Source organism: Colossoma macropomum, unplaced genomic scaffold (assembly GCF_904425465.1).
Source record: "Colossoma macropomum unplaced genomic scaffold, Colossoma_macropomum, whole genome shotgun sequence".
NCBI classification, from domain to species: domain Eukaryota; kingdom Metazoa; phylum Chordata; class Actinopteri; order Characiformes; family Serrasalmidae; genus Colossoma; species Colossoma macropomum.
Window position 1 is genome coordinate 265,505 of NW_023495808.1, and position 12,400 is coordinate 277,904.

The 12,400-nt window shown below is 40.5% G+C and overlaps 1 protein-coding gene across 1 annotated transcript in view; it reads left to right on the top strand.

Moving 5' to 3' along the window:
* Window positions 1-10,420, top strand: part of basp1 (brain abundant, membrane attached signal protein 1) — a 35,560-nt gene extending 25,140 nt beyond the window's left edge. The window contains exon 2 of the mRNA XM_036563537.1: window positions 7,552-10,420. Within this exon, the coding sequence (XP_036419430.1) occupies window positions 7,566-8,186 (621 nt within the window). The 5' untranslated portion in view covers window positions 7,552-7,565 and the 3' untranslated portion in view covers window positions 8,187-10,420. The remainder of the gene's footprint in view (window positions 1-7,551) is intronic.
* The last annotated feature ends 1,980 nt before the right edge of the window (window positions 10,421-12,400 follow it).

Genomic DNA, 12,400 nt, shown 5'->3' on the forward strand with positions numbered 1-12,400 from the left:
CATGACATGACCGGGGCTAGGTTTCGTTCAGTGTAGCTCTTTAGCTCTCACTGTCCACCATGTCCTTCTCTATACTTTTGTACACTCATACGTGACTTCCACACGCTTTTGAAGAGCATGGATGAAATAGTTGTTCACTTTCTTTGTTTTCATCATGCTTCACTATTTTTATCTGGGTGCTTGATTTCTGTGGGAGGCTTATCTGGCAGAATCAGTTGCCTATTGCGCCCTCATGCATACAATTAAAAACATTCCTCAATTTGAATGATAAACCTGGCTTATTCAAATATTGTTTATTGGAATTTAAATGAATTAAATTAAGTTGGTAAAGCAATTGTTTATGTGTAGATTAATAGTTAATTGGTTAACTGTTTATCACTAGTCTGAAGGGTTTCAGAGAAAAGATATTTTATAGGGGGTTTTCTTAGCCTTTCTGTCTGGTTATATTAGTCTAGTTTTCCTCCTCACAACACAAACACACACAAACAGGGACATCCACACAAACACCACACCCTACCCACCCCCCCACTCACCCACACCCAGGGGCCAAGAGATGACAGAATAGACAAGACAAGCTTTCAGTCTTCCTCACATTTCTCTCTCTCCCTCTCTGTCTGTCTCTGTTCCTCTCTCTCTGACTCACTGTCTGCTTCCCTCTCTCTGTCTCTGTGTCTCTCTCTTTCTCTTTCTCTCCCTTGAGTGTAATCTTTGGCTGTTTAGTGTGTTGGGCTCCAGTACACACACTGTGCATGAATCAGATGTGTTGCATCAGCTGTTGTCACTAATGTCACTAAACAGGGTAAAGCTTGGGCCACTTGACATTTTATCAAAATTTGTCCGTTCTGGTTTAATAAAGTGCCTTATGCTAAGAACAGCATTATTCACTGAGTACCTGTGTCATAGGCAAAAATTATGACGCTGTATGGCTTTATCATTAAAGAAGATTTAGTTGCTGAGTAGAAACTTATTAACACATTAATTTTCATCTTAAAATAATGATCTGTTTAACCAATAATTATACTTAGTAAGTCATAATAATGACTTATATCCTCTGGAATTTGAAATAGTTGTAACAACTAAGTAATGCTACTTCTTTCAATTATAACAAAAAAAAATCATTCTGTAGTGCTTTAAGAAAGTATAATTATTTCATGAAAATTCATTATTTTGAGAAAATACATCATTATTATAACATAATAATTAAAATTATCATGAGTTCAAGCCAATATTTGACATACTGTTGCCAGAAACAGTAAAAAACAACAGACACTTTTTTAACACCTGACGGAAAGAGGCTTTCAATTTGCTGGACATCTCTGAGCTCCACAATGACAACCATATAAGCACTAAGAATAAGACAAGCTTCTCACAGGTGTTAAATTGTGTGCATAATCTTCGAGTCAGTATTTACTGTCAGCCTCATTATAATAATCTCTTCAAATTTTCACTGTGAGAGTCTCCTATGAATGCAAATGCAACGAATCAAAGGCACAAAGATCAGTGACGGTGTCTTTGATCTTATTATGGGTGCTAAAGGGCCGTTGCATCTATATAGTAAATTGTACTGTCACTAACTACTGCCAAAACAGGGTTAGTGGTGCAAATCATTAATAGATCAGCCCTAAAGTGTTTATTGTATTTTAATGACATTTCTTTCTTTTAGTTTAGTGATCATGGAGGCTTGTTCACCTCCTCTGGCAAAAACAGAAGTGCTGAACGCTGAACTATGAAATTTGTGTGGTTTTAAAGAACAAAAATGCTGATATTTCTTACTAACTTGGCCCTGATTTATCAATTTGTTAAAACTGCTTATTGCAGCAGCCCTAGCACAGGGTAAGAATCTCATGCTACCCCAGCTCTGTTACTCTGAGAAGCTGTACTTGCTCTGCCTCAGGATTCTGTTTAGCCTTCTTGCTGCACCTTTGCTCTGATTTCCTGTCACTCTTATGCAAGGAGAAAATGGACTACACAGAAAAAGAAAAGGACTCAAACTCAGCTTGAAGTGCTAGGGCCATTACGAAGAGTGGTGTAGCGATGCATAATCTGTCCAAAAGTATCCAGATATCCCTTCTAAGCAGTGAATTCAGCTACTTTAATGTGCATCCGTTGCTGACACAGGTGTTCAATTACACACACACTTTGTGTTTTCTCAATAGAAACGTTTTACCAATAGAATGGGATGCTCTGGAGCAGCCACATATGATCCTAAGGTCACCATGTCAAATGTCAAGTATCAGCCAGAGGGGATTAAATTTCACCACTGAGCTGTGGAGCAATGGAACTGAAATCTCTGGAGTGGTTGAGCACCATCCAATTCCTCTGGAAAGCTGTCGGTATTCCAGAGCTAATCATCCAGTACCTGATCTCACTAATGCTCTTGTGGCTGAATCCAGTCAAATCCTCACAGCAATGTTCCAGCATGTAGTGTAACCTTTCCAGAAGAACAAACTGACTATTAATACCCTTAACTGAAACACTGAATGAGCTGATGTCTGCAAACTTAGGGACATATACTATTGTACACATTACCATGGGCTACAGTGGTGGTTACTGTCTCCTGGACATCCACGTTTTTTCCAAAGCACTGACCCAGCTAATTAGCAGCTTTGGAAGACCTAGAAAAACTACATTAGGTGTAGTAGATTTAGGTTGCCGGGAACTGAACTCTGGGAAGTAGATCTTGAGGAGCAGGGCTGGAACTAAACTCTGCCGGAAGGCACGGTGAAGTTCATGCGTAATTAGATGCTGATATAATTGTGACTGTTTTGGCTATGCACTCCAAGCAAATGCAAAAGCAGCTATGGAGATTTTCAGGGCCAGAAAGTAGGAGGCTCTTCACTCAACTCCAGTCCTGGAGGGCTGGTGTCCAGCATAGTTTGGTGATTTTCCTGCTCCAACACACCTGATTACACGTATCTGTTAATTGCCAGATTAAGCAGGTGTGTTTGAGCAGGAAAACCTCCAAACTGTGCTGGACACCAGCCCTCCATGATCAGAATTGTGCACCCCTGCTCTTGACTGTTCAAGTCAATCTCCCAACCTGAAATCTAATGAGCATGCATTTCACTTACTGAAGACAAGACTCAGTGTAGGTCAGTCATTTCCAGCATGAAGAGCAATGGGCACATTTCTTCCTCATGGATATGCCATGTGAGAGAGGGCCACGCAAACATGGGACTGTGCAAAACATAGTTGAAGATATTACACGTGCAGCTGATTATGTATTCCACTTGAGTTTGATCAACTTGCTGCAATGTGCTTTGCATGGATTTTCCTTTTAAAACGGCTTAAATATGCATTGATGTCTCAAAAGACACATTGTCAGACCAAGGCGCGATCCTTCAACACATGCTAAAAGAATGTTTACCATCAAAATAACACTGTTTAGACTCCAGAGAAGATGTAGCGCAAAATGTGCCATGATGTAGCTGCAATATGCATGCACAGTTTGGTTATTATTTCACGAACTATATTTTCTTAAAATAACACCCCTCTTGTTTTGTCTCAAGCTTGTTGATGATTTTGATATTTCGCTGTGCCTTTTAAAAACTGAGCCTCACAAACAAGCAGTTAGTGGGCAGGGCTAGTCTTAGTAAACTGAAAATACAGGTGCGTTGTGGTCGCATTTTGCAGTTGCTTCAAGGCATGTTTTGTGCTGTTCCTGCACTAATGCTTACATCTGGAACAGTGTCTCTTTGTTCACACAGTTGGGCAAATTTGTTTCTTGTATCTAATTTTTAGTGTCCACATTGCAAGTGACCAAATCTGATTCGTATGGTGGCATTTGCTCGTATACTCATACTGGAATCAACTATCAAATCATATAAAGTGTAAGGGTTTGATGTCAGATGTGGATTTTTGCCATTCAGTCTGCAGAAAATCTTTCTTGCTCAAGCTGGATTTGCCAAAAAAACTGAACCCTGAACAAAGCCTAATAGTTCTGATGATGTTAACATTTAGGTGGGCAAATTTGGTCTTGCACTGCAAAAAAATACCTTTGCAAGTGAAATAATCTTAAATCCACTCTATATATCTACTGTTTATCATTTGTCAGTGAGACCCCCAGACATTATTTATTTCTTTTAAGTCATTTAAGTGAAATTAGTTCTATACATTATCTCTCTCTGTTCTGGAATATGCTTGAAACAAGCAAAATGACTTGCTAATCTATCCTTTTTTTACTTGAAAAAATGACTTAAAACAAATAAAAATGTATTGTAACTGAAGTAAAATATAATTATATTCTTACAACAACATTAAAGATTATTTGACCAAGATATGAGTGGTGAACACACACACACACACACACACACTGTAGTGTCATGCTGGAATAGTGCAGTGCTGTCATGAATGGTGATGGTGGAGGCTGACTCTATTGTTTTCTGTATGACACAGACACAAGTGCGTGTGTTCACACAGCAGTGAGCAGAGAGCAATTCTCTATTGTCATTTCTGTAAGAGCAGGAGTGTGCTCAGTTCAGTCACATATTGATTATTTATGACAACTGAATTCTTTCTGTCTGGCATGCGTCTCACACACACACACACACACACATACAGAGTACAGCACATTTCCATATTCTGCAAACAGGAAACAAAGTCCCATTTACATACAGACTCACTATTGTCACCTGGTATAAAAGGACTGACTCTCTCTCTCTCTCTGTGTGTGTGTGTGTGTGTGTGTGTGTGTGTGTGTGTGTGTGTGTGTGTGTGTGTGCGACTGTGTAAACAGATGGTCGTAACCCGTAGAGGTGAGCTAAACTCTAACTAAGACAGCCAACAGAAGATGAGAGAGAGAGAGAGAGAGAGAGAGAGAGAGAGAGAGAGAGAGAGAGAGAGAACGGGAGAGAGCAGGAAATAGAGACAGAGAGAGAGAGGGAAAGGACAAAGCCAGAGAGAGAGAGAGATGGAGAGACAGAAAGAAACAGAGCGAGCGAGAGAAAGACAGTGAGAAGGACAGTGAAAAAAAAAACACAAAGGGATAGAAAGTGAGGGACAAAGACAATGAAAGAGCAGGAGAAAAACAGAGAAGGAGAGCAAGGGAGGACAGAAAGAAATAGAAGGAGTAGAAGAAAGAGTAAGAGAAAGAGAAGGAGAAAGGTAAGAGACAGATAGAGAGAAACTGCAAGAGAGCAGGAGAACGACAGAAAGAAAGAGAAAAACAGTGAGGAAAAAGACAGTGAGAGTGAGAAAGGAGAAAGACAGCAGGAAAGACAGAGAGAGAGAAGGAGAAGGATAGCAAGAGAGAAAGAAAGAAAGAGATAGTAAAAGAGAACAACAGTGTGAGAGAGAGAAGGAGAAAAACAGCAAGAGAGAGAGAAAAGGAGAAAGACAGCAGGAGAGAGAAGAAAAATGACAGTGAGAGGGAGAAGGAGAAAGAGAGAGAGAAGGAGTAAGACAGTGATAGAGAGAGAGAGAAGGAGAACAACAGCGAAAGAGAGATGGAGAATGACAGTGTGAGATTGAGAAGGAGAAAGAGAGAGAGAAAGATAGTGAGAAAGAAGGAGTAAGACAGCGATAGGGAGAGAGAAGGAGAAAGACAGAGAGAGAGAGAGGGAGAAAGAGTGAGAAAGAAGAAGAAAGAGTGAGAGAAGGAGAAAGACAGCGAGAGAGAGAAGGAGAACGACTGTGAGAGAGAGGGAGAAGGAGAAAGACAGCGAGAGAGAGAAGGAGAACGACTGTGAGAGAGAGGGAGAAGGAGAAAGACAACGAGAGAGAAAGAGAGAAGGAGAAAGACAGAGAGGGAGAATGAGAAAGACAGCGAGAGAGAGTGAGAGAAGTACGTGACAGAGTAGAAAGCGATAATGAACACATACCTACAACCAGGTTTTATGATTTTAAATCAGGTTCAATTTTAAATCGAAAATGTTCTGACACGTGTTTAAATTGGTGTGTACAAGTGTGTCTCTGTGTTCTTCTCACTGTGAACATGTCATGTGACTCTCTAGTTGCTGTGGTAACTGCTATTCTGAGTCCTGAGACTTATCCAGGCTTGTCTTGTTGTACAAACAGACTCCTCGCTGCTTAAGAATGATTTACTTGCCGTTCTCATCTGAATGCTGGAGATAACGGATGGTGAAGAAGAAATGATTACAGATTTTACTACAGATGTATTTAAATACAGTGAAATAGTAATATAACCAGGCTCAGAGACTGTATCACTTTAAAGAATGGATCACTTTACTGACACAAATTACTGAATGATTGAATCCCTTTACTCAACTCTCCAAGAATGAATCAACTTCAAGCTCCAAAAGCCAGCTTCCAAAACTGCCAGTATTCAAACACTGAAATTCAGTGGCAAAATAACCATTAGAGCTAGACCTTCAGTTTTGGCCACAAATGTCTAAACCTCTATGGATTAAGGACACTTCAACTAGTACTCCTATGGGATCTCTAATAGTATACTAGCATACTAATAGTATACTAAGCTGACAAGTACATTTTTGGCTGTTCTTGAATAAACATGGATGTTTGAAGCGTATTTCAACTTGTATGGTGCAGTTTTACAGATATTGTTAGCTCAGTAGTAAGTGAAAGCTGTTGGTTAGGGTAGGGCCTAGAGTGATGTTGATTGTCTACTTTAATTCCAGTTGTTTCCACCCACTGAAAATCAAAACATGATTGGTTGCTTCTCTGGTCACTTCCTAATTATGCTGTTGATTAATCTGGTGTGTTAGGCCTTCTGTACAGCTCCTGAAGTCCTAACTAATGGCAGAGCTCCCGTGGCTCTATTTATCCAGATACCCAGGCGAAAGAAAGTTCTGACGGGACAATGTTCTGTGGGGTGTTTCAAGATTTTAATCTTAATAATAAGAGCAGTATTCCTCCTACTACACTGTAAAAAGTGGTTCATCAGGTAAACCTAAAAAAAAGAAGTTAAACTAAGCAGTTGAACTAGTTTTATTCTCAAACGTACTTTAATTGAAAGAGTGGTTAATTCAAAGTGTTTATTTAGGGTGAATTAAACTAGTAAGCTAGTTACTTTACTTGTTACCACATCAAGTATTTTATTAGGTTGAAGTATTTAAATATAACAAGTATGAGGGTTCCAGCAAATAAAAAATAATTAAAACAAACATGAATTTTTCAGCTCCTAGAAATTATTAGGCCTTATCTGGAAGTCTAGAAGCATTTGCTATTATGAAACTGTTTTAACATTGCGGGATACATTGTTAGAGATGTGCCTGAAAAGTCTGAAATGGGTGTGTGTAGTACCTTGAGTTAGGCTAGCTATGATAGCTGGCGTTAGCTAGGACAAGAAAAATAAAAATATATTTGTCTGTTATCAATTTAACTTCATTTAGAACACCTTGATGAGTCCTTCACCATCTAATGTTTCACTGGTCAGCTCTAGTGTTGACTCTAGCATTAGCTCAATAGCACACCCAAATGGTTGGCCTCAGTCATTCAAGCCTCCTCTTCACCCAACATGGAAACCTAAGGTCGATATCAGTTGAAGTTTTATTATTAAGATGAAACATCTATTCATTTACCAATAAGAATGCAAATTCCTAATTCCTATCTCTCTATTTCTGTACGTTGCAGAGGACTGAGGCATCATGGGAGGGAAACTGAGCAAAAAGAAGAAGGGATACAATGTGAACGACGAGAAGGCAAAAGAAAAGGACGCCAAAGCAGAGGGAGCATCGGCGGAGGAGAGTGAAGCTCCCAAGGACAAGAAGGAGGATGCGCCTGCCGCCACGGAAACCACTGAGACGGCCAACGACACGGCGGCGGCCACCAAAGATGCCACACCTGCTGCAGATAGCAATGCGACCACCGCCAAGGAAGAGGAGAAGAGCGCCGCCCCAGCGGCCAAGGAGGAGAAATCTGCGGCTAATGCTACGGCAACAACTGATGCCAAGAGTGCCGACTCTGCCAAAGCGGAGCCTGCAAAGAGCCCAGAGGCCCCGCCCACCAAGGCTGAGGAAAAACCGGCCCCTGCTGCGGCCCCGGCCGCTGAGAAAGATTCAGCGAAAGAAAGCACCCCTGCTCCCAAAGAGCCCGCCCCAGCTAAGGAGCCGGCCCCCGCTGCTGCCGCGGCAACGGAGAGCAAGGCAGATGCTGAGGCTAAAAAGACTGAGGCTCCGCCCACCAAGGAGCCCGCCTCCGCAGAGCCTGTAACCACGGAGACCAGCCCTGCCCCTAGTAAGGAGCAGACAGTTGCCGTGCAAGATTAACGGACAGAACCGAACAAAACAAAATAAAGGGGAAACATAAATAACAAAACGAAAAACAAGATCAGATAAAATTAGCGACACTAGCCCTGCCCGTTATTAAATTGCAACAATAATGATAATATCGATAATCATAATAATGATATTGACTTTGACAACAAGCATGACTTAAACATCTCAATGATTTGTACTGACGATGATGGTGACTTTATAAGTAAGGCGTAGAGTGATGATGTCGATGAGGTTTAGTGATGATGAAAATTTATGAGTGAGGCATATAGAAGTGATGTTGATGATGATGATGATGATGATGAAGAGGTTTAGGTTAGTGTTATAATGATGATTATGAAGAGGTTTAGGTTAGTGTTATGATGATGATGATGATGATGATGCTGATGATGAACCTCGTGCTGCTGATTATTGTTGTCACAGTTATTATTGTTATTTAAACTTTGATCAAAGTCTGAGTCCACCACCAGCCCCAAAATCTAACTCTTTTCATCTCTCTCTCTTTCTCTCTCTCTATCTCTCTCTCCTTTCACCCCTCCATTTGGTGGAGGGGTCAAAAGAAAGAGTGAAGCTGGTTCTTTACAGGCCACACACACACACAGTTCTCACCTCCCTGTTCTTACATCCCTCTCTTTTGAGACGAGTGTGAGTATGAGTGCGTGTGTGTATGGTGGCGTAGCATTCTGTTGGTTATCTTCTCTTTGCTGCTGTCTGGTTTGTGCTTGGTCATTTGCAGTGGTTGAAGTCTTTGCCTCTGTTCTCTAGTCTTTCCTGACTCATCATCGCCTCTGATAGATCTCCCCCCCATATTGATGGAATAAAAATCAGTGTGTACAGCACAATGTAATCCACACACACACACACACACACACACACACACACATACACACACACAGAGTGAGAGAGTCTGTTGTGCTGAAAGGTGTTGATGCATTAAAACGTGTGCGTGTATTTTTTGCGGTGTTTGGTTATCCGTTCATTGGTATGATGTGTAGAAGACGTTGTGTGTCTGTGTGGGTTCGTGTGTGGATGGGTGTATTTGTGTGTGCATGTTCGCTTGGGGACTGAGGCTGCACCCAGAAACTTTTGCTACCACTCCTGTCCTCCTTGCCACAGTTCAGTGTTGTCGAGGAGTGGACAAGCAGTAGTTGGGGGAAGAGGACATCAAAATTGATGCCAATTATTGATAAACTAAGCCTATCACAACATTCGCTTGAAAGCACACCCCTAATACACTTGGAAGCCAATCAGTTGCTACACACAGCCAGCCTATTTGCGTTTGTGCGGGCCTTCTCCTCTGTGTTTTTTATTTTGTTTTACATCAAGTGCAAAATAGACACACTATCTGCCTAAAATGTGTTGAGCTGGCACAAGTAAACAGAGTGTTCCCATTAATACAAACAAAACACAGAACAAAAATCATAGCTGGCTTCTGTCATGTTATCCATCCTCACTGGGCCTTCTTGTGTTGATGTCACTCTAAAATCTGAGAAGATACCCCTGAGTAGCAAATACTCACATATCCTCCGCTCAAAGAGGCTTCGGCAGGTATTTGGAGCAGCTTCTCTTTTCTTCTCCGGTATTTAGACAGCCGGCAAGATGGCATCATAAAATCCGGGTCACAGAGGAGATGAGCTGGATTACAAGGAAGAAGAAGTAACTTTTAGGTTTTCTGGACGCAGCCCTAGTCTGCCTTCTTAATAATAAAGCAGTGGTTGCCATGCATGACCGGAGAGAGAGAGTGAGATTGAGGGTGAGAGAGTTTGCGAGTGAGAGAGAGGGAGATAGATTCAGTGTGAACTACAGACTTTAACATTCATCAAACACACAACTCTCTCAGTATGAGGGTGTTTGTGTGTGAGTGTGTGTGTGTGTGTGAGTGAGCGTTGTAACAGATTTCTTGCATGTCAGTTGTTGAGTGGCCCTGTAGTGTATTTTTGGTTGCCGTGGAAATAATGTTGTTACAGTTGATATTCTAATATTCTATTCCATTTCAACAAATGCACGGACACACCAACAGACTCTCTCTCTATTTCTCTCTCTTTCTCTCTCTCTCTCTCTCTCTCTCTCTCTCTCTCTCTCTCTCTCTCTCTCTCTCTCTCTGAACATCCCTTGCAAAAACGAAACAGAAAGTAAACTGGATGATTTGAGATTATATGTTCTTGTATAGATGGAGCAACAGTAATAAAATGTAAGAACTTGATTGAAATCCCGAGTGATCACCTCAAGTGTGTTTTGTCTCTGTGTTTTCCTTCCACACTGTGACGTATTTCTGAGTGAAACATGGTATTAGGGAGGGTCTCTGACCAAGTTGAGCATTTTCCTTCAATGAAAGTGCAGGCCCCGCAGCAAAAAATAATACATTTGTCAGGTATCCGAAATCCATGGATGGTATATGGGATACAACTAAGGAAAAATGGTAATTCACACATTCAGGAGAAAATCAACAGGAGAACAACATTTACAGCAAATCACCATAGGTCTAACAATTTTGGAAAAAAGTTATCTTCCCAGAGTCTACAGCACACCTCCGAAATAGAGCCCAGAAAAAATGATTTTGCCTTTTATACCGAGTGCTATGGTGAGCATTAGCAGCAGTTTAATTTCCACTGTTTTTTGTCACACCTATAGAAGTGCATCTAAAACGTTGGTGGAGAATTGACCCACTAAGTCATCCATTGACACCAGTCCTGGACTGGTAGGAGGGGAATGTCAACCTTGATATTTTTGGTTAACATTATTTTTCCATGCCTGCTGGTGCGCAGTGATGCAATCAAAAATCAGAAATAATTGTAGAAGTGGCAAAGCTGTTACATTTAGAAGAAAAACTACCGAAAAACAAGAATTTTGGCTTTTAAATGGTATGACATGATGAATTGTGTTTAATGACCAGGTCAGATTAGATTTACGATTAACTTTATTTATTTAGTGGCCTCTCGTTCTCTCTCTCTTTCACACACAGTCACCCTATTGTATATATATATATATTTAGGAGAGCTTTCTGTGACTTATGTGATTTCATAACAAAATTACCCTAAGGGTCCGCACACATACAAACACACTTATAAATGGCTTGGTGTCACTCTAAAAAATGACTTCATTTGTCTGTATGCAAATCTATAAACCATCTAAACAAATTACCTAAAAACAAATCATTCTTTACTGAAAGACCTCAAACAAGTCAACTATGAATCACCACTATCAGTCATTCTCTTGAATCACTCTTATTCAAACTCGTTCCTGAATATCATCACATAAAGCCATTATTCCGGAATGGCATCAGACCTTCAATTATACACTACACTCTTAAAAATAGAGATTGTAAAAAGGGTTCTTTCTGCACTATTGTGGAAGAACCATTTTTGGTTCCCTAAAAACTCAAGGAAGGTTCTTCAGAGAACCATTTTTGTAAAAGAGATGGGTGAGTGTGAAGAACCATTTTAAAGTTTAAAGAACTTCCACATCATGTACAAGTTCATGGAAGGACTCTTAAATGTGTTAATGTTCTTTAAGCTTTTAAAAGGTTCTTCACCACAATTTCTAGTTCAAACACGGGTCTTCAGAGAACCAAAAGTGGTTCTTCTATGGCACTGCTGAAAGAAACCTTCATAGCAGCTCTTTTACTAAAAAGTTTGAACACCCCTGGTCAAGTGAAAATAAGTTCATCCTCTATAGCCTATGTCTCAAACACAAGGCCCGTGGGGCAGATCAGGCCCGCCACACAATCCTATCCAGCCCACAAAAGTATTTTAATTCTCTATTAGCCCGTTTCACAATGTGCTGCACTACAGTCCGAAGTATGCACTGCAACGTAATGTGCTCCAACTCTCCTATCCCAACAACAGTCTATGGGATGGTGATTACACCTCAATTCTACACAATTCCATGTAATTCCACAGCATTCATATCACCAAAATGCATTTCATCTGCTGTTCAACTAATATAAACACAACATTAACTCAGCAGTTTGGAAACTGAGCCCAAGTCTTAATAACTTACAGTAAAGAAAGGATGCCATGTGCCTAGTTCAAGCAAATATGTAGGTTTAAAAGACCGAGCTCCTGGGGAAATCCATCTAATACGTCGAGGTCTACTACAAGTGTCTGTATTTTACTGTTGAAGTTTTTGCATATTTTGAATAAACAATGTCCAGTTCGGGTTACAGCACAACATTAATTAAAAATGAAATAAATACATTTTTTCCTCAG